General features: G+C 50.0%; 1 protein-coding gene across 6 annotated transcripts in view; it reads left to right on the forward strand.

Moving 5' to 3' along the window:
* ATP6V0A1 (ATPase H+ transporting V0 subunit a1) overlaps positions 1-21,899 on the forward strand; it is a 72,177-nt gene extending 50,278 nt beyond the window's left edge. For 3 of the 6 annotated variants that reach the window (XM_032321174.1, XM_032321173.1, XM_032321176.1), the window contains exons 15-22: positions 913-1,031; positions 1,915-2,131; positions 2,510-2,617; positions 7,563-7,670; positions 8,905-8,922; positions 14,030-14,147; positions 14,453-14,624; positions 20,314-21,899. In XM_032321174.1, the coding sequence (XP_032177065.1) occupies positions 913-1,031; positions 1,915-2,131; positions 2,510-2,617; positions 7,563-7,670; positions 8,905-8,922; positions 14,030-14,147; positions 14,453-14,624; positions 20,314-20,407 (954 nt within the window). In that variant the 3' untranslated portion in view covers positions 20,408-21,899. The other 3 variants (XM_032321175.1, XM_032321177.1, XM_032321178.1) reach the window with 2 other exon arrangements.
* Positions 21,900-25,087: the final 3,188 nt, after the last annotated feature.

The following is a 25,087-nucleotide window of genomic DNA, read 5'->3' on the forward strand; positions in this document are numbered from 1 at the left end:
TCTCTCTTGGGGTGCATGGGTGGTTCAGTGGGTTAAGCCTCTGCCTTCAGTTCAGGTCATGATCTCAGGGTCCTGAGATTGAGCCCTGCATTGGGATCCCTGCTGAGCAAGGAGCCTGCTTCACCCTCTCTCTCTGTCTGCCTCTCTGCCTCCTTGTGATCTCTCTCTCTCTGTCAAATAAATAAATAAAAATATTAAAAAAAAAAAAAAAAGATTCTCTCTGTTGGGTACCTGGGTGGCTCAGTCAGTTAAGCATCTGCCTTTGGCTCAGGTGATCCCGGGGTCTTAGGATCAAGTCCTACATCCTCAGCAGGGAGTCTGCTTCTTCCTCTGCCTCTGCCCTTCCACCTGCTTGTATGCTCTCTCACTCTCTCTCTCTCAAATAAATAAAGTCTTAAAAAAAAAAAAAAACCTCTCTCTCTCTCTCTTTCAGCCCTTCTCCCCACCTCTCCTCCTTTTCCCCAGCAGGCGGGCTCTCTCTTTCTTAAAACAAACAAAAAAAAGAGTCAAATATTTACTGGTAAAATGATATGATACCTGGACTTTGCTTCCAAATAATATGGAGGTGGAAAGTAGGTTGTCTGAATGATAAAAGAAGATTGACCTTGAGTCAATAGGTAATTGTGCATCTGGGTCATAGGTAAATGTGAGTTTGTTATACTGTCTTCTCTACTTAAGTCTGTGTTTAGGATTTTCTATAACTAAAAAAAAAAAAGCCAGGAGCACCTGGCTCACTCAGCTGGTGGAGTATGCAACTTTTGATCTCAGGGTCATGAGTTCTAGCCCCACATTGGGAGTAGAGCTTACTTTTTTTTTTTTTTGTAGAGCTTACTTCTAAAGAAAAAGAAATAGGTGAATAATATCCTATTCATGAACTCTGTAATGCCTTTTTGTTTCCTTGTGTTGTGACAGATCTGGAACATTGCTACCAATAAACTGACCTTTCTCAACTCCTTTAAAATGAAAACGTCTGTTATCCTCGGCATCACCCACATGATGTTTGGAGTCACCTTGAGCCTCTTCAACCATACGTGAGTTGCTGTATTTATGTCACAAGAACACGCATAGCTTAGATAATGCTTTTGCATAAAGATATAATGGCTTATTTGGGGAGGAATTAGTAACTCAGAACCCCATTCTGTGTTAAAGAAGTGCTTTTATAAAAATCTCATATTCTTTTTTTTTCTTTTAAAGATTTTGTTTATTTATTTGACACGTAGAGAGATCAGAAGGAGGCAGAGAGGCAGGTAGAGAGAGAAGGGGGAAGCAGGCTCCCTGCTGAGCAGAGAGCCCACTGTGGGGCTCAATCCCAGGATCCTGAGATCATGACCTGAGTTGAAGGCGGAGGCTTAACCCACTGAGCCACCCAGGTGCCCCCTAAAAATCTCATATTCTTAAATGAGGCTTAATATTAGTCCCTTAACAATTCATAACTGCAGTGAAGATCTTTGAAAAACCTTATGTCATTTTCATCAAAATGAGTGAGTTACCTTTTTTCTTTTATGGGTAACTCATTTAAAATTATGAACTGTGGTCCCAGAATGTACTATATTTTCTAGTCTCTTTCTCATGGGAAAAGATTACTGGGGTTGGTACCAGGATGTTCAAGGTCCAAAAGTTTGGAAGTCACGGTTAATCCTTCTTGTTTCTGTTGGTTTCCCGTGCTTCTGGCTGTTGCTTCTTTAAGTGATAAAGACAGAATTGAGGGAGCTGTAGGTAGGAAATCTACTAAGTACTCCATTTTGTGTAGGGGTGACCCTGGGTCTCTTCACCTTTAAAGTAAGCTCTGTGCCCAGTGTGGGACCCAAATACACAACCCCGAGATCAAGAGGCCTATGCTCCACTGACCGAGCCAGCCAGGCACCCCTCTGGGTCCATTGACCTTTAACATTTTTTTTCTCTCTTCCTTTCTAGCTATTTCAAGAAGCCCCTGAATATCTACTTTGGATTTATTCCTGAAATAATCTTCATGACCTCTTTGTTCGGCTACTTGGTTATCCTCATATTTTACAAGTGGACAGCCTATAATGCTAATACATCCGAGAAAGCACCGAGCCTTCTGATCCATTTCATAAACATGTTTCTCTTCTCCTACGGGGACTCTAGCAATTCGATGCTGTATTCTGGACAGGTGCGTCAACCCAGAGGTGGACTGTCTTAGGTAGTTACCCTAGATCAGGAAGCCAGATACTTTTGTGACTCTGGCAAAGCCTTTAAAAATCTCTTTCTGTGGTTTTAGTTTTCAGACCATATATCCAGACTTAAATTCAGCCCATCCTCCTTAGCTTCAGAGGACCTGTTATAATTCCTGTATCCACAAAGAGCAGAATTTATAATTCTCATCCTATGAGACAATTCCTGGGCTTTGCCACAACATCATCTAATTATTTTGAGAAGCTAGATAGTGTTACTGTTAGGTCAGTAAGAAAGTACTGTTTAGGGGATATTTGTACTGGAGTTGGAAACTGCATGTTTGATTAATGTGATGTGCCTTGTCCTTACTTTGTAGAAAGGAATTCAGTGTTTCCTGGTAGTGGTTGCACTACTGTGTGTGCCTTGGATGCTACTGTTTAAACCACTGGTCCTTCGCCATCAATATTTGAGGAAGAAGCATTTGGTGGGTGTATTTTTATTGCTGAAAGTTACTAGATTTTTCCCCCCTTGAGATCAAGGCAATTCCTCATCAGATATAATGAATTGTGCATAAGTCTATATGATCTTAAAATGCACCTGTGTCCTATCCCAGCATGAGCACTGGACCTGCTGAAATTTAAAAACCAAAAAACCACATGTATTTGCTGTTCGAACATCTGGATTCAGCTTTGTGTAGCTCAGGTAGAGAAAACAAGTCATAGGTCTTTACCTTTCTTGGCCATGCTTTGCTCATGCTGTGCTCAGCACAGTCCAGGTCTGGGCCTGCCTGGATGCAGCGTCAGCCAGATCAGGGCTGCAAGAGCTGCCGGGAGGTGAATCCACTCCTGTGGTTTGCCTGGGCAACCACAGGGCTGACGCTGAGACATTTTCTTTTAAAATGACACCATGATACTTTTCACCAACCAAGACACCCAGAAAAAACATTTGGTTTAAAGAACACTGATTTTTTTTTTTCCTTTTTAGAAAGGAGCACATACACTTGTGTTTACTTAATGTATGTGTGCTTATGAATTCTACACACACACAGTTAAGTTGCCAGATTTTCATTTCTGCCTATGCAATAATACTTATTACACTGCCTAGTAAAGCCCGAAAGATCTTATTGCATGACTCTCAAAAGGCTGTTAGGTTATTATTCCTGTTGGAGAGCAGCTGAGTTACAAGACCCTCCTTCTCCCTTTTCTGACCATCTTCATCCTTCCATGTACCCTCCATTCGTCTCCCCCCTCACTCCCTCCCTCTTTTTTTTCTTTCCCCCTTCCTCTTCTCTTCCATTCACTATCAGGAAGGGCAGCCTGTGGAGGCCCCAGTCAGCCCAACCCCGAGCCAGCAGGGACTAGAGGCAGCAGCGGCTGCAACAGTGAGTGAATTAAAACTGACAAACCATCACATTTTGTGTAAAGAGGTGGCAAACAGTGCAGCAGAATTCTTTTCAGTTACATTGAGAGCATGGGACATGTGTGCTCTTGGGAAGTACGTCCTTGTTACTCATTGAGATGACAGAAAAGATATCCACCTCTTATGAATAGATTCTAATATCATCTTTACCATTGGTCTCCTAAGTTAAGTTTCTATTAAAATCTGTAAGTACAGTCCTATCTATGGAAGCAAAGTGACTGTTGTGCCCTCTCAGAATCCCGTCATCTTAATCCAAGAGGCAGCTCTTGGACTTAGCCACTTTCATGTCTGTCTTTTGTAACCATGTATTAGATGATTTTTCAGCATGGAGCGAGAACATTCCTGTGGTTCTTGAATTAATTCCCCTGCTCTTTAAACTTCTGGTTTGGAGGGATGCATGGGCATTTGGTCCATTTTAGCTATGACTTTCTCTCCTGCCAGTGGGACCTTATACATGTCTGCTCTTTTGTGAGAGACTCAGAAGCCCTCCTGTCCTCCACTGCTCCAGAGACCTCCAGTCTGCGTGGGTCTCTGTGCCCTCTGCATCTGATGCAGTAAGCAAAGTCATCTGTCTGGATCTTTCCTTCTTTAAATATCAACTCATAATTCAGCAACAGCACTTCAAATTAAAATTAAACATTTCAATATTTGTCCTTAACGATATCTCTTAACAAAACTCTTTTAATGTGCTGAGACCAACTTAGCCCAGTCAATTCCAGGTAATTGGTGAGATTTTAAAAATACCACCAGCAGTGATCACACATGTTGCTGGTGTGATCTAGTGACAGAAAATGAAATATTTAGATGGAGAACTATTTCCTTCATTAGGTGTTTCTGATCATTTTAAACTTAGATACCTGCCATAATCATCCTTCTAGAACGAGTCTAAAAGGGCTGACATTTTGGATCAGAAGATCATTTAATGTTGCTGCATGAAATTATGTTCAAAGAGAGACTTACTCTCTCCTTTCCTATGAGAAATTTTTTTTAAAAGCCCACAAAGCACATACTATCCGTTTATCAACATTCTTTCCCAATGCTCTTCTTTTTGCTAGTCTTAGCATATTTATGATGTGCTTCTAAGGCATCCGTCTTGATGCTCTTAACTCTGGTATCCCCTTTCTGTGACACTCTCCAAATTAAATGTCCCCAGTCTGGAAAACTGCATATTCATGGGGTCTTCTTCACCTCACTAATTCTTTAGCAAAATATCTGGCTCTAGAGAGCAGCCTGAAGGCATCATTTCGGTCATTTTACAACAAGGACCCTGGATTCTTGACCCTAAGGGCTGAGGATATGATCACTGATCTGTGTTTCTTCTGTTCTGTGTCCTTTGGTTGTCTGTAAGCGATGTGTTACAGTTTACTTTTTTCTTTTTTTTGCTGATGTATATGTCTCATCCCCTCTTCCTAGAACTCTCATGTCCTGTGTCCTGAAGGGACACTTGTTGGTGTCTGCCTGGGGAGATGGTTTACCTGTCTGCCCCTCACTCTGTCTGCTGGTTGGGGAAAGCTTCAGAAATGACCTTCTGTTTTGGGAGCCTGAAAGCCTAAAGGCTGCCTGGACCCTGTAACCCTTGTCAGGGTACTCTGGGGTCCTCTCCTGTCCGCAGTCCACCTGCTGAGGGTTGTTGGGTATGAGGTGTGTGACCTGGAGGTGCCCAGGGTCTTAGGGCTTCCTGAATCCGACTACACATCAGAATCACCTGGTAAACTTTAAATTTGTTTGTTTCTTAGGGTATTAAAACAAAAGAAGTAATAAAGATGGTTCCTGATTCCATGACCTAGACAATCCCCTATTGACATTAAAAAGTAAAATTAGGGGGCACCTCGGTGGCTCAGTAGGTTAAGCGTCTGGCTCTTGATCTCAGCTCAGGTCTTAATCTCAGGGTTTTGAGTTCAAGGCCCACGTTGGGGCTACTAAAGCCCGACTAAAACCAAAACACTAAAAAGTAAAATTAAAGCAATAGTTTAGAGAATGCAAATAGTACAGAAAAAGAAAGTCTCTCTCTTCCCAGACCCCTTGTGCTCAAAGGCAGGGGAGTTTTGCTTCCAAATTTTTTCTGCATATTTCTATATTATCCATTAATATAAATCTGTATATATGTTTGTATATGTATGTATTTAAAATGTACTAGGAATTGTGTTTTAAACTGTGGCACTCTTCTGCCACAGTTTTAGGTTTAAAAATTTTTAGTGTGTCCTGGGAGATCGTTTCACTCTTTTATAGTTGTCTGGTATTCCATAGAACATTCTGTTGGATATGCTAAAATTGTGTAATCACTCTCTTGTTGATGGATATGTTGGTTGTTCCCAATTCTTTGCTATTACAAATAAGAATGCAGGGAACGTTGTTGTCCGTGTACCTTGATCAAATTTCATAAACACAGATGTTCCCAGCAGCAGGACTGCTGAGTCTCAAAGGGTACTTGCATTTTTGTGTGTGTGTGCTTACATTTTCAATTTTGACGGACAGTAAAAATAATTATACAGTTTGCACTTGGGGGATGTTTTTTTATTTTTTATTATTTTTTTATTTTTATTTTTTAAAGATTTTATTTATTTGACAGAGAGAGATTACAAGTAGGCAGAGAGGCAGGCAGAGAGAGAGAGGAGAAAGCAGGCTCCCTGCTGAGCAGAGAGCCCGATGCGGGACTCGATCCCAGGACCCTGAGATCATGACCTGAGCCGAAAGCAGCGGCTTAACCCACTGAGCCACCCAGGCGCCCGGGGGGATGTTTTTTTAAACATAGATTTCCTAGGCCCCACTCCAGACCTACTAAATGTACGATTTCTGGAGGTAGCATTTGAGAATCTCTAATATCAAGGTGATTCTGATGCAGCTGGCTCTCTGACCAGCACGGGAGAACCTGTGCTACAAGTAGAGAGAGACTTTGCCCAGACACTGAGTTCTAGTAGTCCATAAGCTGTGGTAAAAAGTGCACACCAGAAGGTAGAGCCCTGAGTGGGGACCCCAGGGCAGTTGGCACATCGTGCTGCTGCCCAGAAGGCCATTTTGCTGGAGAGCAGTTTTTAAACTCTTGCCTCCTTTGGGCTCCCTCATCAGAAACCATAAGCATTGGGTCTAAGGACTGGTTCTTTAGCTCCTATTCCCTCTGGTAGGTTAGCTCTCATTGCTGTTTGTCTGATTTCACTCCAGTTCTGCCTGGTTTTTGCACTCAGAGTCCTTTTGCCTCAGCAAACCCAAGCTTTTCAAGTCAGGTTGACTTAGAAATTCTGGTTCTGGGGAGCCCGCTGAACACAGTGACTGGGAAACGGGTAGAGGCAAACACCCAGTCTGCAACTGCCACATGCCTCCAAGATTGTTGGAACATTCCAGAGTCTTCCACTGAAGGAAAGGAGCCTTTTCCTTGTTCTTTTTTCTTTCTTTCTTTCTTTCTTTTTTTTTTTAAACTCCATATTCTCTATCCACGAGCTGGTGTACATTAAGCTTTTGTCCCTTCCCTGATCCTAGGAAGTCCTTTGTTCCTGGGCAGAGACCCGGTCCGCTTCTGGGGGAGGTTGCTGGAACTCTTGGGTTCCAGTTGAAAGCTTATCCAACCAGGTTATAATCACCTTGTCATTTGGCTCCCCTCCCTCCTAGAAAGTCTGGTCTTTAGTTCTAGAAAAACTTAGACCCCTGACAACTTTATAGATAGAGCTACAGTCGTTATAAGAGTCTGCTCATAGGAAGCTTTTCCTTCGAGCAGGCCTCTCAGCTGGCCTTGACTGAGGCGAGGTTAGTGCATCCGGAAGCAGCAGGCAGAACTGATCAGAGTGAGGTGGTAAATGCAGCTGCAGCTGGGGCTGGGGCTGGGGCTGGGCCGGTGGTGGTTGGGGCGGGGACAGTGGTTTGTTTTTAGTTCAGCTGTTGGATCAGCGGGTTTTGATTTTGTTGCTAGAATATATGCTTTTCTGAGGTTTGTATGTACTAACCATCGCCCTTCCCCACCTCACAGAATGTCACATTAAAGCCCAGGCAAATTCTACTCTTTCTGTTCATCTGTGTAGGGAACTCTCAACTTTGGTGGGATCAGGGTGGGCAACGGACCGACAGAGGAGGATGCTGAGATTATTCAGCATGACCAGCTCTCCACCCACTCAGAGGACGCAGAAGAGGTAAGATCCAGTGGCGTGGGCTTCCTCTCCTTCTCCTGTGGGTCAGCCCTCGTCTTATGTGCAGAAGTGGCCTCCCTCTGGTCTTCTTGAAAAATGAAAATGCTCATATTAGTGATCAGCCTGCCTTCCGGCCCTCTTCAGGCAGCACAGCTTTTTCCAGCTGGCCTACTGCGAGCTCCGGGTGGCCCCTCCAGTACCTGCAGCAGTTGTGGTCGCTTGTCCGAGCTCACTGAATTCTGAGTTGCCCGCAGTACTCTGCATGCCGATCTCAGTGACTAACTATGCTCCTAGGGACCGAGGGCAGAGGAGGCCCAGGCTTCCCCACTCTTGTTACCAGAAACACAGCCCCCTTAGGGCAGCTTCTTCTTCCCTTTCCCCTTCCAGGAATGGTTCCAGTTGGAACTGTAACCGCGGGTATTTTTCAAGTCTTGTCCCACTAATGGGCTCTTTTTTTTTTTTTCCCCAAGATTTTATTTATTTATTTGACGAGAGAGAGAGTTCACAAGTAGGCAGAGCAGCAGGCAGAGGGAGGGGGGAAGCAGGCTCCGCGCTGAGCAGAAAGCCTGATGTGGGGCACGATCCCAGGACCCCAAGATCACGACCTGAGTTGAAGGCAGAGGCCCAACCCAATGAGCCACCCAGGCGCCCCAACTAATGCGCTCTTACTACAAATATATTACCTGAGCTTTTAAAAAATGTTACTTGCCGACCTTTTACAGGGAGAGTGAAAAGTAGTAAAGTCAAATTAGACTTTTCCTTAAACCACCACCCCCAGGCTGTTTTTTAAAATCCAGTCTCCTTGCCTGACCACTCACACTACGAAGTCTCTGAATTGAACTTTTGAATGTCATCTGTTCATTATATTGTCTCTCTCTCTCTCTCTCTTTTTTTTTTTTTTTTTTTTTTTTGCATTATATGCTTTTTGAAGCAAATAGAATAGGAATTAGGGACCCAGGTGACTAAACTTCTCAGTCTGACTGACCGCTTCCCCCATGTGTATGACATTTTTAAAAGATATTGTAAGGGTTGGGGTGCCTTTAAAAGATATGTATCTTTTAATGCTGTAAATCCCGCTGGGTTTGCTTTCTGCGTGTGCTGAGGAGGCCTGCCTCCAACGCATTAGGCCCATTTAACATCCACAGTTTTCCCCGGGAAACAGTCCGTAACCTTGTGCTCGTGACTTGTGACCGTGTGTGGCATGGCTTCCCACTAAGTGTAAATTTGTGTTTACAAGCCTACCGAGGATGAAGTGGTAAGAAACAAGCTGGCTTTGCCTTCATGTTTATCTGGGGCTTCTCTTCCCATCCTTGTGATCACTCTGCTGACCCTGCTGCAGCTGGGGGCCACACACGACACCCGCGCATCCCGCATCTCACGGGCCATGTCTCTAACCAGTGCGTGAACCTGTGTTCTGAAAAAGCTCATCTCCATTAACTGCATCTCATGTCGGTCACCTCTGTCTTTGTTTCACTGACTTTGCTGATCTAATCCCTCTGAGAATGGCTTTGAAAGGAGCTGCAAGTAATGTCTGCTTTGGCATTCTTGAAATGACCCCCCTTGGGGGTTAGATCCCACTGGTCTTTGCCTTCCTCTCCTGTGGTGTTATGTATGGTCCGGTCGCTCTGCCGCTGGGAGTAGCTGTTTCCTCCTTGCTCTCTGAGAGCTTGTGAGTAAAGCTTACCCTTCCTCCCTGTCTGAGATGCAGCTAGTCTCTTCCTCCTGTCCTCATCAGCTTGATGATGCTTGAAGTGAGAATTGCTGGACCTTCACTTGGGGTCCACTCTACCTCCCTGTGACCCAGATGGGAGGTAGAAAGCTTTCAAAAAGGAGGCTTTGTCTCTCCAATGTATTCCAGAAAAAAACAATCCCATTTGCATGAAAGGAGTTCATATTATACCAGGTAATAGAAATAAAGTTGGCCATTCAGGCCACATTTGGAGTAGAAGGCCTTCTAGCTTAGCAGTAATTCATTTAGTGATACACAAATTTTAAATTGATTTTTTTATTTTTGAAGGCCTTGCTGCACTGTTTGCATCTTCCCCCAAAACTTTTCTCTAAAATATATAGACCCATGAACCTTCCCTCTCCTGGCTCTCCTAGTCCTCTCTAAAAGAGGAGTGGGATGGGAACAGGAAGACCTTGGCTGTTCTGTGTAAAACCAGACCGTGCTCGGTCTTCCTGAAGGCTGGAGAGCCTCATTCACTGGCAGCCAGGAGCCCCTGTGGTTCTGTGAGCTGCTCACCTGCACATAGTGACTGGTCGAACTGCTTGGAAGGGCTGGCGGGGAGTGTGTTCCATGTTAGTGAGGAGCCCAGGCCTCTCCCAGTAACATAGCCTCCAACAACACTGCTCTTTCTTTCTTTTTTTTTTTTTAATTTTATTTATTCCTTTGACAGAGACAGATCAGAAGTAGGCAGAGAGGAAGGCAGAGAGAGGAGGAAGCAGGCTCCCTGCCAAGCAGAGAGCCCGATGCGGGACTCGATCCCAGGACCCTGAGATCATGACCTGAGCTGAAGGCAGAGGCTTTAACTCACTGAGCCACCCAGGTGCCCCAACACTGCTCTTTCTAAGTGTCTTCTAGTAGAGCACCCAATGCGTGGTCATCATCAGAATGGTCCGCATTAGTGAGCCATGTCCCAGGGGCTTTGGATGTCCACACAAGATGGACTGTAATTCAGCCTCCCTAGTCTCTGGCCCCTCAGCTCCCTCAAGGGTTCAGCTTCCCGTGGCTTCCTAAACAATGATGACATTTTATCTTTATCAGGCACATGTATGGTGTAGTGCTCCACAGTCAGATTTAGATAAACTATTACAATTATCTAAAGATTTCAAACAAAACTTTTCTTTTTTTTTTTTTTTTAAGTTCAGCTTAATTCTTCTAGAACGTCCCCTTTTTGCTTGGCTGTGAAAACCCATTTGCCCCACATAGGCCATTATTCCAGCCTCGGTGAAGCTGTAGTTCCTCTCCCTGGGAAGCACTTAGTCCAGTTGTGAACTAGGGCCAGGCCGGCTGATCTTCTGGGAAGTCTTGAAAGGCTGTAACCATTCAGCAGGGGTCAGTGGCACCTCTCCCTGCTGTCATCTCACCAGGTGTGGCCATCCCACACACCCAGCCGTGTACTCATTCCATCCGTCTGTGTGTTTTTTTCATCCCACTCACCCATCCATCCATCCAGTCATCCCACTTACCCATCTGTCCACCCCACCCGTTCATTCGTCTCGTGTGTCCGTCTGCCCCGCCTGCCCACCCATCCTCCCATCTGTCCATCCCACCCACCCATCCATCCATCTGTTCATTCATCCTATCCACCCATCCATCCATTAATCCTTTTATCCCACCCATTCATTCATTCATTCACCCTCTGTGTGCCAAGCACTGCGGTGCTACAGAAACTGCAAGAAGAAAAACATAGCCGTTGCCTTCGCGGAACTCCCAGCCCAACTGAAGAAACAGCCTGGGTGACAGATGGCGTGATTAAGATGTGCCCAGGATGCTGTGGGAACACGGAAAGAGGGCACCTGACAGGCACTGGGGTTGGGGTGGAGAAGAGGTGACCAGGAAGTGATTCCCTACAGAGATTGTTGCTAACTTAGTCCAGGCAAGCAGGAGTCTTTGTGGGGGCTGGGTGAGAATGCAGCCCCATCAGTGTGTATAGTTATCGGAAAGACCCAGGCATGTGGGCCCATCACGTGTTGGGGATAAACAGGCACACAGCTTGGCTGGAGCTCAGGGACAGGAATTGGAGACCAGTGAGAGGGGCGCCTGGAGGTTGCAGAAACCCACTGTGGTACTGAGTGTTTGAATAGTAAGGAGCGATCAGAAGGCGGGGGCAGCTGGAAGCGTCACAGCTTGTGTGCATTGCTGAAATGCTCTAGTGGGTGTGTTCTAGGGGATATTGGATTGGCGAGGGGTCACAGTGTGGAGGCATGGAGACCAGCTAGTTTGATACGAGTCATGAAAGAATCAGGAGGCCTGAAGTGAGGCGTTGCAGAGGAGTTGGAAAGGAAGGGACAGCTAATGAGATCAAGGAAGTTAGAGCTACGGGTCCCAGGACTTCAGTGAATGTAGGCGGTGAGAGTGAGTGAGGATTCCAGATTGACTTTCAGGCTCGGGTGCCTGCGGCCCTAGTGATGACACTGTTAGATGTGGGACCTAGAGTAGGAACAGGTCCTGGTGGGGTCAGAGGAGAGCAATGAATGAGCGTGGGGGCATGGAGTTTGAAGTGCCTGTGGCGCACTGGGAAGGGATGTAGCACGGCCCATGGGGAACAGGGAAAGTGGAAATGAAGGTGTCCGTCGGGGAGTCACTCCTACGGGTGGCCGTCCAAGACTGAGCGGCCACGCTGCAAGAGAAGTGTGAGAGCTGAGGCTGGACCTCCAACATTTAACTAGACCTCCAATATTTAAGGAAGAATCAAGATGGAGACTGGGAAGGAGCATCCGGGGAGGTAGGAGGAAAACTGAGGACAGGGGAGCGTCTCCAGAGCGAGGAGGAAAAGGCAACAGTGAGAGGCACTGCAGGGGTGCAGTCAGGACACAGAATGTGTTAGACCTCACGCCTGGGAGGCAAGGGAGTGGGTCCTGGGAAGGTAGGGTCTGTCAGGTGGAGAGGGTGGAGGGCAGGGCCCAGGAGGTGAGGAGGGGAGGGGCCGCACACCTGGAGGAGAGTGTAGACGGGAGTCCCTAGCGGTCCTTCTCAGTCACAGCTGACTCCTGAGGCAGTGATAGGCTCCTAAGGGCTGGGCTGCATTTCACGATAAATCCTCACCCACTTTCTCCGTTATATAGTGATGAAAACTTGCCCACGGTTACAAAGCAGGAAGTTAGGAAGAAAGTACAGAGAGAGTGTGGTAACACCCGGAAGGGAGGCTCCCTCTGTGTTCTCCATTCTTCTGGGAGGAACTCTAGATAAAATAAAACTGAAAAGGGGCCAGTTCTACAGGAAACCCAGCAGTCCGTGCTTTCGTGGAGCTCTTAGGAGCAGTGCTCCTGGGAGCCAGGACTGTTCCTGCCTCTACAGGCTCTGGGGTGACAGCCAGCACTGGTGGGAAAGAGCTCTTAGCAGTGTTCTTGGGATTGGAGTAATGAAGATTTCCCTAGTTTTTAGGGTAACAGGCCTCTTTAGGAGGCCTGAAGAGCCTGTTACAGAAGAAAAGCCCAGAAATACTCCAAGTTTAGATGGTCAGGTGAGGGAAACTGAGGCAGTTGCCCAGAGATGGTGTGTTGGAGCTGGCCCCCCTCCCTCCTGGCCGCACCCCCGAGGCCTGGGCTGTTAGCACTTTACCAGCCAGCTCCTTCTCTCGTCCTGCCTTCATGCAATTTCTCAGGACATTTCTTGTGTCCTTTGGGAGTGGAGTCATGGGAGTCTTGAAAGAAACTGGTGAGAAACAGACTCCGACCTGAACGCAGGGCAGGCAGGGAGGCCCTGTGCTTCTGGGTTTCTGTGGGGGCTATGTGGGAGGATCCCGGGAAGGGCCCACCTCCTGTTTTTGGTGGCTGTTTTTGGTGGGAGTTGGGGTCCCCGGAAGGATGCCTGGCTCCCCTCCAGTGCATGCCAGTAATTATTCCCTAGCCGCTCTTGGAGCGGGCTGCATGTGAACTCCTGCAGGCTTGTTCTAGCTCTACCCCTTTATTCTCAAAACAGTATTTGATGTGGGAAGGAAAGCTGGGAGAAAGGGAGCCTGAGAAAAACAGAAACAAAAAACAATAGATGTTCCATGTGGTCTCAGTCAACTGGAGGATTTGGGGAAACTTCTGTCAGAATTTCCATGTGTCATCTTCTCAGAAGCCACAAAAGAAAAAGGTTATCTTGCTCCCAACAGGCCGTAAGAATAATAAGTGAAGTGACTGTAGAGGCTTAGTCTTGCCTCGGCAGCTTCTGGCCTGCGAGCCCGTCACCTGAAGCATGGCCGCCCGGGAAAAGCCCTCTGCTCTGAGGACTCGGAGGAAGGAGGAAGGAGGAGGTCAGCTGGAGGAGGCCCAGCAGCAGGGCCCTAGAGTCCCGCGGCCAGACAGCCCATTTCTCTGAGTGCTCTTAACTCGGCGTACATTCCTCTCTCAAGCTTACAGCCTAGTGAGAAGAAAAACATGTGTTGAGAGTCATCTCGTTAAGATGGAGGTCATTAAAATGTAGTTTGTCAAGGGAAATGGGGTGTCCCAGTTGGGGGCTAAGCCAGGCAGGATTTCTGGGGATAACGTAGCTGAATCACCACCTGTGGTCAACACTGGGGGCTTCCTGGCCCGGATAGCCGTCAGTGCTGGTCCTCAGGCCCGGGCCCCAAGCTCCAAGTGGCTACAGCCCCATTTGCACATCGCACATCCCAGCCTTCTGTCTTCTCTCTGGTTTCCTTCCATGACAGTTTGACTTTGGGGACACCATGGTCCACCAGGCCATCCACACCATCGAGTACTGCCTGGGCTGCATCTCGAACACCGCCTCCTACCTGCGGCTCTGGGCCCTCAGCCTGGCACATGCACGTGAGTGTATTTCTCTCTGGTGGGAAATTACAGGTTTCCCCTTCTCTGGGCACTCTCCCCGATGTGGGGCTTAAGTAGAGTGGAAATAACATAGAGGTCTGGAACTACTCAGACTCCTGAATCCCGGGAGAAAGCCGTCCAAACGGGAGGACCAGCACTTTGCCACCTGAGCTATGTGCGGGGAGTCCCTGCAGGAAGCCGGGGTGCGGCAAACACTTGGGGTGAGGGATGGCAGAGCAAAGTGGTAGGCCCACGGCATCTCTTGCCACGCTGAACCAGATGTCCTGTCTCTCTGCATTCCCCAGAGCTGTCTGAGGTGCTTTGGACCATGGTGATCCACATCGGCCTCAGCGTGAAGAGCTTGGCGGGAGGTCTGGCGCTGTTCTTCATTTTCGCCGCCTTTGCCACCCTGACCGTGGCCATCCTCCTGATCATGGAGGGCCTCTCGGCCTTCCTCCATGCACTGCGATTACACTGGTGAGCGGCAGCGAGTTTGGGGGGCTGGGATGTGTCCTTAGCTGCACGGAAGACAGCTTTACTCTGGTAGAGAATCCAGAGACACTGGGAAGTGTCTGCTTTCGTTCACATCATTATACCCAAGGACCTACATTAGGAGTGAGCATCAGGAAATGTCCACAGAATAGCACAGCTCACTTTTCAGAGCCTCCAATGGAGAATTCTCTGGTGGGTGTTGTCAAATTCCCTCTCCCTGCCTTTAGCTTTCTTCACTGCTCTTGATTATGGCTTAAAAGCCCTGCTGAGGTTGTTAGTTTGTTTGGTTTTTGTTTTGTTTTATTTTGTTTTGTTTTGTTGCTCTGGCATAAACTTTCTCCTGTCTTCAGAGCAATGGAAGCAACTCTGGAATAGATTTGCAGTCCGGGAAGGTGCTAGAGCACACTGTACCCCAGTTTTGTCCCCCTCGTTCTGTCACTGTGCCAGTGTCTTTGCATAAGAGCCCTGGCAGCCCCATGTGGGTAGGGGGGGGTTCCTGCTTCCACCGTGTGTAGCTCAGCACTTTGAAGCGGCTTCTTCAGAAGGGCAGGTTTGGATTTGTTTGTTTTCCTTAAAGTAGTTGGTGGCTTTTAATGGCTCTGTCTGGAGAGAGCTAGCTCAGTCCCAGGGAGTGGGAGAGGTGGAGTCTGGTCTAGGCAGTGACCCTGTGGCCTCAAGGTAGGATTACCAGGTTTGGCAAATACAATTACAGGACACCCAGTGAAATTTGAATTTCAGGTAAACAACTTTTTTTTTGTAGTATAAGTATTTCCCAAATGTACATGGGATATACTAAGCACTAGCATCCTGTACTTCATCTGGTTTCCCTACCTCAAGCTCTCCCTCTTTTGAGTCTCTACTTCGTCCTTTATGTCATGATTCTCCCTCTCTTTTTGCGTCTCAAACTCCAATGGCTGTGGAAGCTCTGGACCCTGTCCCTAGAGAAACACCCCCACCAGCAGTCTTACCCATTTATGGGGTCACAAACTCAGGAACCCTAACCGTAGGAACTCCTAGACGAGAGGGCCTATGGTGCCAATGATTTCGAGATCAGAGGGTGTATGGAATGTCTCATGACATCAGTTTTCTAACCCTGAACCCAAGGATCCTCTTCCCCATTCCCCTTATCTTTGGTTTTCCTCCTGACTTGGTTATGCCGAGCCCCCTCCAGGATTCCTCTGTTTGCTGTTCTAAATGACAGGGGAACGTAAGGCATGGCAGAGCGGGGCATAACTGGGACTTGCTCTTCCCTCAAAAGCTCTTTTAAAATAACCCATCCTCTGGCTGGCTTTCCTCCTCCTTGCCGCCCTCCTCCTCACCCAGCTGTTGTTTGTTTACTGTCCAGCCAGGAGGTTCGGGGCGCTGTGTGGCTCGGACTGCTGGCCCGCTGCCCCGTTCTCAGCTTATCAGCACGCTCTCTCCCCAGCACACTTCCTCACCCGCTCGGTATGAGGGAATGTCTGTGTAGCCAGCCTGTGGTGACTCACTGTCTCTTCCTTCCTTTCCTAGTCACTTCTCTGTCTCCTGAGCCCTGGGCTTGAGGGGCCAGTTGCCACCCCACCTGAATTCCAGCCCAAGAGGGAGGCCTGTCACCTCCTCCCTTGGGCGGGCTGGGAGCAGTCAGGGCTGGGAGCAGTCACCGTGCTGGATGAGAACTGTCAGAGTAGTAAACCAGGCACACCGCCGTCACCCGAGCCTGGGCCTAATCTCCAGAGTGAGCAGAGGCCGCTTGGGAGGCCATGTTCTATTGGGGCCAGAAGGATTATTTCTCCCTCGGGCTTACCTGTGGCCTTCAAGTGAAGGTGTCTTCCCATGGCCCCATGAGTAGGCCCAAGAACCTGATGAGTGACAAGAGAGCAGGCTTCAAATTAGGCCCACCTGGGTTCAAATTCCAGCTCTGCTGTCACTGGCTGCGTGACCCTGAGGAGAGCACTTACCTTTCAGGACCTCACTTTCAGGTGGGGAGAGGATGGTGTCCGTGTAACATGGTCGCTGTGATAGATAGGAAATAATGCGCACACCAGGTGCCTGTGGCAGTGGCTGGGCTCCTCAGAAACTGACGTTTGAGTGCAGATCACTTAGAAGTGGGCTGCCCTAAGGAGAGGGCATCTTGGTGGCAGTCCCTCGCAAAGAAACTGCTTTTAGTGTTTCAAGAGGGGAGACCCCCCCTGCAAGAGAGGCACAGTCTCATCAGACAACCTTGTGGGTTGTGGAGGTAGAGAAGAGAAACATGAAGCTCCTTTGTCCAGCTTTCAGAATCCCGTTGTTGGAGGCCCGTTTGGAGCATCGCCCTGACTGAAAGGGGGTGAATGAAACGGGTGCTCGTGCTCCCCCTCCTGGCCAGATGTGGATGTGAGGCAGGGATTCAGGGCCTTCTAGTCCCTGTCCCCACCACTGCTGGGATGCAGGAATTCTGAGTTGTGGCCCTCTTGTGAGGCTGGGGACAGCGGGTCCTGCCGAAAATGGGTGCTTGACATTGCTGTATTTTTCCTGGGGTCCAGCCTGGACGTCCTCATAACTGTCACTTTATCCTTGGCTGTCAGCTGGGGTTTCCTGATCCTATGCAAGGGCTGCCCCATTACAAGAGCTCTGGATGTCTTCAGTGGGGACAAGAACAACATCATACACCACTAGTGTGAGATTCATGTAGGGTCCAAAGGAGGTGGGTAATATATTTGAAACCAAGAGTGAACAGGTTACTGTCTAGCTATTCATTCCGTGTCCTTCTGAGTTACATGTCTCTCTCTCTTTTGCATAATGTCATAGATGTCTTTCCTTGCGCAGGAAAGGCAAAGGCAGGGATAGGATTTGTCAGTTTGTGGACACCAAACTGACTTCAGTAGAAAGGCTGTTGCCTCCTGGCCCACTTTCAGGAACCAAATCCCTTCTTACTGAGCAGATCCACATGCATGTCGATGTGCACACGTGTGCACTCACGGATTTGTTGAAGGGCAAAGGAAGGTGGGGACCAGGCTGTCATAAAGAGTGGAGTGGCGGCGCGCACAGGACACCACGGGGCGGTTGCAGGAACAGCTGGCCTGGAAGTGAGTACCCCTGGAGCGTAGTTCCTGGCTGCCGTCATTGCCCTGGCTGGCATGGGGGCCGTCGGACAGATTTGTGCTCCAGGCCCTGGGCTGCTCAGAGAGCGGCAGAAAGGGCCCGAGAAGCAGCTCAGCCCCAGATCATCTTTCTAAAACTGCCTCTTTCCACTCACATGCCTGCCAGGAAAGGGAGGAGACCCAGGACTCCTTTCCCCTTCCTTCACTCAAGGAAACAGGTTTCTGGTTACATAGCAGTGCCAAGCGCTCCGGCAACTCCCCCTTACCCTTCGGGTCACGGGGTGGCCTCTGCCAGGTACCGCAGCAGGGAGGGAAGGGGTGGGAGGGAGGAACCCATCTGACTTCCTGAGGCCGGGCCTCCTCACAACTGTGGAATTCTAGAGGTGGCTTGGGCCATGGCAGGGCCCTGGAGACTCCCTGAGTAGTGTAGCAGACTCCGAAAATAAGAGGAACTTGCAGGGCTGTGAGCAGGGCACTCGAGGCCCCTGCGCAAAGAACTTGATGTTTGTACTTTCTCAGGAAACACTCATTTTCCTGACTGGGAGGGAGAAAAGGGTGGGGAGCCCGATAGGGAGATTGCTTTCCAGCTTTGTTCTGGGAGGTTGGAGTAAGTGAGGCTGAGAAGGGACAGGAAGTTGGCCTGACCCCGAGATGCCCCAGGGTGTCCGTGGTGGTGGCCACCTGAACCCTCTAACCACAAGCAGTAGCTCGAGGTAGAAGGAGTATCGGGCCATGTGTCAGAGGGACCACCCATGTGCTCACACAGCAGAAGTCATCCGCCTGCATCTCAGACCCCTGGAGCCCTTCCTTCCCGCTGGGCCCCTGGGTAGGTAAGGCACACAGAGGAATGCCAGAAGGATGGTGATCCCACGGGCTTCGGAAAACTTCCTGAAGCTCCTATTCCATTCGTCCATTTTGGAATTTGAATTGTTTGTGTGATTAGCCAGCCAGGGGGTCAGAGTTCTGCGCCCCTCGTAGACCCTAAGGTGACTTGGCCACCATCTCGCCACATGTCGAATGCAGATGGCATATGTCGATCTCTTTCCGGTTGTTCAGAAATGCCCTTGCCATATGCAGACAGCCTGCTTGGCGGGAAGCATGCAGTCCCGACAGCAGTGGGTGAAAAGCAGGAACCTACCCCATCCCTACCTAATGCCTCCAATGGAGGCCTAAATAGCTGTAGCTTCTAGGACTTCTCAGGGGGTTGGGACGGGGGAACGAGTCCAGATCCCGGTTTGAAATTGCTCTTGCCAGGAATCCTGTGACTTCAGTGTGAAGCCCCCTCCCCCAGGTCCTATTTTCCCTTGGCCCAGGGAACCCTCCAGAGTCTGGGAGGCTTTGGGATTTTGGCCCAGCCCCTGGAATGTGGGGCTGGGAGGAGAAGGCCGCCTGTTCTTAACGCCCCCGCAGAAAATTCTGTTCACCTCTTCTCCCCAGGGGTTGCAGCCAGCAGCTCTGCAGTGTCCTCAGCCAGCACTGCAGGGCTGAAGGGGCCTCTGAGGACCTCTGAGGGCTACTATCAGACCGTCCCTGCTGCACACGGTCCTTCTGTGCAGGCCTCTGGGCTTGGAGGCAGGACAGAGTCCCGCCCTAGGTCCCAGCCTCTAGCCCCCAGCCCTTCTGTCCTTTGCAGGGCTTCTGCTGGTGCCCCCAGGGTCACACAGTGCTGAGTGGAAACTATTCCTCAGGGCAGCTCTCCTTGGCTTTTTTATCCTCTGATTCATGCATTTTTCTGCCCATATTTGGTGGTGATTTGGTTGCTGGGCGGCCCTCCAGGAAGTGTGCAGGGGAAGCTCGGCCTGCAGCCTGGCTCTGCTTCCAGGAGGGCCGGCTTCCTGCCCCTCAGAGTTGGAGAGGGCCCCAGGGAGGCGGTCAGCGATGGCTGCTGGGCTCCCTGGGAAAGGAGGTGAAGCTCTGCTTTTCCTTTCAGCCCCTGAGAGAAGAATTCGTTCTCAGATGTTTTTGTCGTTGGAGAATATTTTTACCGTTACTTGGAGCAGACTCCCCCCGGCCCCGCTCCCCACCCCATCCCACCCCCGCAACTCCTGGGAATTTCCTCCCCAAAGCCTCCAGCCTTCACTCACAACCCTCCCTTCTCCTTCCTCCTGCAAGAGAAGAAACAAACAAGGGCACTTGCCGGAGTCCCTGGCGCTGAGCTCTGCCACCCAGGGGCTTCCCTGAGAGGTCGGCCGTGAGCCCCTGAGCCCTGGCCAGGAGCTGGTGTCTAGTCTCATTGCCCTTAAGAGACTCAAAGCAATGGCACTTTTGCACATGGCTAGACAAAGAGTTTTGCGTAAACACACTCTGCTTAGCAGGAAGGAGCAGGAAGGACAAACCAGTGAGGAGATACACGGCACTCACTCCTGCCTTGCCAGAGTGCCTGGCCGAGGGCAGGCCCCGGCTTCAGAAGCAGGGCTTGTGTGCACTGTGGGAAGTAGGCTAAGGCCTGGGCTCAGTGGGTGGGTGGGCAGGTGGGTGGCAGAAGGCTGAGCTGTTTGCCCAGGCTCAGCTAGGGAAGTGAGGTCTCTAGGAGGAGGGTCAGAGCTTCCTTTTAGCCCCTGAGAAACCCCAAAAGGAGTCTGTGGAATGATGGCTTTCCTTTTCCCTTTCCCCAGGGTCGAGTTCCAGAATAAATTCTACAGCGGAACCGGTTTCAAGTTCCTACCCTTCTCCTTCGAGCACATTCGGGAAGGGAAGTTTGACGAGTGAGCCTGTCGTGGGGCTGTGTGCCGGCAGGCTGCCCTCCCCACTCCCTCCACAGTGGTTAGCTGTGCACCTCTTGCCTGTTGGTTGTGTTCCCTGGGTATCGGGGTATTTGTGTCATCCCTGCCACCCCTCCCCCAGCCACCTGTGAGTCATTTAGATAGATCCGTCCCTCCCTGGGTCCTCCGCTACCGCCAACGTCATGTGTAGTGTAGTGATTTTCTAGAGAGAAGCCGGGCTCTGGCTGTCACTCCTACCCACTGGGCACTGGCCTTGCCCTCCCAGCCTCCGTCCAGCCAGAGACAGCCCCTTCTCTGTCCCCCGGTGATGAACAAGTTTGTGCACTTGAGCCCGAAGCCCACAGAAGGAGCGCCGTCCCCATATACACCAGGACTTGGAGCCCCCCTCTCTGCCACTCTAGTTACCGGTTGGGGGCACAGGTGCCCTTTAACACACCCCACTCTTATGTTAGCAGGGAGAGGGTCCAGGAGGTGGTGTTGCTGTCCTCTGCCCATCCCGTCTGGTCTTCAGGGCAGTTGTTAATCAGGAATTCAGCTGGACCCGACCGTGCCACTGTGTGTGGCTTCTCCCTGTCACTCCCAGGGGTCCCCCGGGACCGCACACCACCTCCCTAATCCTCGCCCGCCCTCTCCTCCCTCCCAGAATCCCCTCCTTCTCCCTACCCGCTGTGTACCCGGCACAACAGCACAGCTGGGTCTCTGCGCAGAGGTCCCGGCTGCCTCCTGTGGCTTCTCAGGCGGGGCTGCGGGCCCTGCCACAAGCAGGCCCTCTGGGCAGAGGCTTCGAACTGGTGCTGTTTTCCTGGCGCAGTCCCCAAGACATTCCCCTACCCCTAATCATGAGTCTCTAGGTCAGGACCATAGTCATCCCGGGTGGTTCTGCCGGCAGACCTGCCTTCTCTGCCCCCCAGTGCCCCTCTGCACTTCTACTGGGGATCCTGGTCAAGGGAGTGCAGTCCTGGTCCTGGGCAGTGAAGGTCAGGGCCATTTACAGTCTGTCAGTGGGAGGCTGGGCCAGGGCTGCAGTGCGCTGCTTGTGAGAGCTTCCGGGCCTTACCCTGTGGGCGGATGGGCAGCACCCCCCAGGGGACCACCTCTCCGGTCATCCCCATGCTGGGCTATGGCTTTCAGGGCCTTTAATCATGTGTTGACACAGCAGCCCAGGCTGCTTCAGCTAAATTGAACCCCGGGCCCCCAGTGGAGGAGATAATCCCGTGAATTGGCCAGGGCCCTGTGCTCCACCCACCCGGGCTTTTCTGAGTGAGGCACTTAGAGCCTCTCCTGGGCATGGGCCACCCGAGCTTCCTCGTGTGCTGGCCAGTGTGGCCCTGTGTTGAGCCCCCTCCCCTCTGGGCCCCGTGGTTTACATGTGACCTTTGCTCTGTTTACAGCAGGGTTTGAAGCAGAGCTCTTAGGAACCCTGCCCAAGGCCCTTCTGTTCATGTATTCCTATGCTGAATAAAGTGTGTTTGACTCTACCAGGGAGCCTGCCTGTCCTTGTGCCCACAGCCCCTGTGGTGCACGCCCCTGCCCCTCCCCCAGCACGTCTGCTTCCCTGTGATCAGAGGCCACAGCTGCAGGCCAGACAGTTTGTGAAATTCTCACCTCTCACTTTTCCCAGGCGCCTCCCCCTCCCTCGAGCCCAGCAGCTCTGCAGATAGCTCCGGTGGGGAGGGGACCTAGGGACCCGTCCTCCTCTTCCTTTCCCACACTGCCCACCCACTGGGCAGGGGAAGAGGGGGCCTGGGCAGCTGCCCACCCGCCTCTGCCTCTTCTGCAAGTGTGCTTTCCAGGACTCAGTAGCCTGGCCCTTCTGATCCCTGATGCCCTTGGCCTTGGTGTAAGTGGAGGCTCTGCGTGGGGTTCCTCAGGGCAGCAGGAGGATGTGAGGTGCTGAAGTCGGCAGGTGGCTGAAGAGGCAGCAGGCGGGGCGGGCAGGGAGGGCGAGGTCTCCCTCCTAACTGCCGTGTCAGGCACCCACTTTCTTCCTCCCCATTCCTGCTGGGGCCTCCAGGATGGCTGCGGAGGAATGTGAGCAGCAGGCAAACAGCTGCTGCTCGGGAGGGGTGAGGCGGGGTGAGGAGGGGCAGGAACACCCTGTTTCATGTTCCCCTTCCTCGAGCCCTCTCCTCCCCACAGGCCACCTACCCCGGAACAGGCCCGTGAGTGCGGCACCCGCACCTGGCTTCAGGCCCCCGCAGGTCGAGCCTTCATGGGGCGGAGCGCTTTCAGCCTCTGCTCCGTTACCGACTCAAAAGGAGAGAGATTTGGAATCAGTGGAATGAGAGTCCAGAAGTAAATTTACTTTGTGGGAGATTGAGCTTCCACAAAGGGGCCAGGACAGTTCAGTGTGGAAAGAACAGTCTTGAACAAGTGGTATTTGTACAACTGGGTATCCTCGTGCGAACGAACACATTTGGACGGTAGCCCCCACACCGTATTTAAAATGAACTCAAAGTAGGCTACATTTTTTTCTCAATGTAAAAGTTAAAAACTAAAATTCCTACGGGGAATTACAGGAGAATGTTTTCGTGAGCTTGGGTTAGGGGATGATTTTTAGATACAACCCTAAAAGCAAAGTGACAACCAGATAAAAGTGGGGCGCCCAGGGGGCCAGTGGGTTAAGTGTCTGACTGTTGGTTTCAGCCCAGGTCCTGATCTCAGGGCTGGGAGATCAAGCCTGGCATTGGACTCAGCGCTCAGCGCAGCGTCTGCTTGAGTTTATCTCCCTCTTCCTCTGCCCCAGCCCCACCTCCCACCTCTCTCTCTCTCTCAAATAAATAAATCTTAACAAAAAAGAAAAGATAAGAGCCTTAGGGCCGCCTGGGTGGCTCAGTCGGTTGAGAGTCCCAAATATTGATTTTGGCTTAAGTCACGATCTGGGCTCTGTGCTCAATGGAGTCTGCTTCTCCCTTTCCCCCTCTCCCTCTGCCCCTCCCCACCGCCGCAGTGCACAGGGTCTGTCTGTCTCTCTCTCTAAAATAAAATAACTCCAAAAAAAAAAGAGAGAGAGAGAGAGAGATGGGCCTTAGTCTTTTTTTTTTTTTTTAAGATTTTATTTATTTACTTGACAGACACAACCAGAGAGGGAACACAAATAGGGAATGGGAGAGGAAGAAGCAGGCCTCCTGCTGAGCAGGGAGCCCGATGTGGGGCTCGATCCCAGGACCCTGGGATCAGGACCTGAGCTGAAGGCAGACGTCTAATCACCCAGGCACCCCTAAATAACTTAATTTAAAAGGTAAAATTAGGTGCACCTGGGTGGCTCAGTGGGTTAAAGCCTCTGCCTTCGGCTCAGGTCATGATCCCAGCATCCTAGGATCAAGCCCCACATCGGGCTCTCTGCTCAGCGGCAAGCCTACTTACTCATCTCTCTCTACCTGCCTCTCTGCCTACTTGTGATCTCTGTCTGTCAAATAAATAAAGTCTTTAAAAAAAATTTTTTTTTAATTAAATAAAAGGTAAAGTTAGGGAAGCCTAGGTGGCTTGGTGGCTTAAATGTCTGCCTTTGGCTCAGGTCATGATCCTAGGGTCCTGGGTTGGATCCTAGGCTCCTTGCTTAGCTTGGAATCTCCTTTTCCTTCTCCCTCTTCCTCTGCCCCTCCCCCTGCTTGTGTGCATTCTCTGTCAAATAAATAACAATTTTTTTAAAAAATTTATTAAAAAAAATCTTAAAAAAATAAAAGGTAAAAACATTAACTTTTAATTTAAAAAAGGAAAGGATTTGAGTAAACATTTCTAGGAAGAAAACTACACAAATGAACAATTAGCCCATGAAAAGATTCTTAGCATCATTAGGGAAACTCAAATCAAAACCATAAGAAGATCTGCCACATCAAGCCCGCCATGAAAGGCAGGAATAAAGGGAAAATTAAAATTGTGGACAAGGATGCAGAGGAATTGGAACTGCAGTGTGGGGCGGAGGGATTGGAAATGGTGCAGCTCCTTCAGAAAGCAGCTCTGGCAATTTTTAAAACATTGAATCTAGGGGCTCCTGAGTGACTCAGTTGAGTGGCTGCCTTTGGCTCAGGTCATGAACCCAGGCTCTTGGGATCGAGCCCCACATCGGGCTCCCTGCTCAGCGGGAGGCCTGCTTCTCCCTCTCCCTCTGCTGCTCTCCCTGCTCATTCTCTCACTCAAATAAATAAATAAAAACTTAAAAAAAAAAAAAAAAAGCATCAAGCTAAGAAGCCAGATGCGAGACCAAATAACGTGTGATTCCTTTAATGTGAAATGTCTGGAATGGGTGGCAGATCCGTAGAGACAGAGTAGACGGGCAACCGGATGGGGCCCAATTAAAATGACATCAGTGACTGCTAGTAGGTATAGGGTTTCTTTTGGGGAATGATGAAGATGTAAAATTAGATTATAGTGACAGTTGCACAACTCTGAATTTACTAAAAAATTGCTGAATTGAACGTGGGTTTTTTTTAAGATTTTTTATTTATTTGACAGCGCACAAGCAGAGGGAGCGGCAGAGGGAGAGGGAGAAGCAGGCTCCCCGCTGAGCAAGGAGTCTGATGTGGGACCGGATGTGGGCTCAATCCTAGAACCCTGGGGTCATGACCTGAGCCAAAGGGAGACACTTAACTGACTGAGCCACCCAGGCGCCCCTGAATTGAACATTTAAATTGGTAAACTTATGGTATGTGTCAATAAAATGGGG

The sequence above is a fragment of the Mustela erminea genome, chromosome 18 (genome assembly GCF_009829155.1).
Source record: "Mustela erminea isolate mMusErm1 chromosome 18, mMusErm1.Pri, whole genome shotgun sequence".
Classification (NCBI taxonomy): Eukaryota; Metazoa; Chordata; class Mammalia; order Carnivora; family Mustelidae; genus Mustela; species Mustela erminea.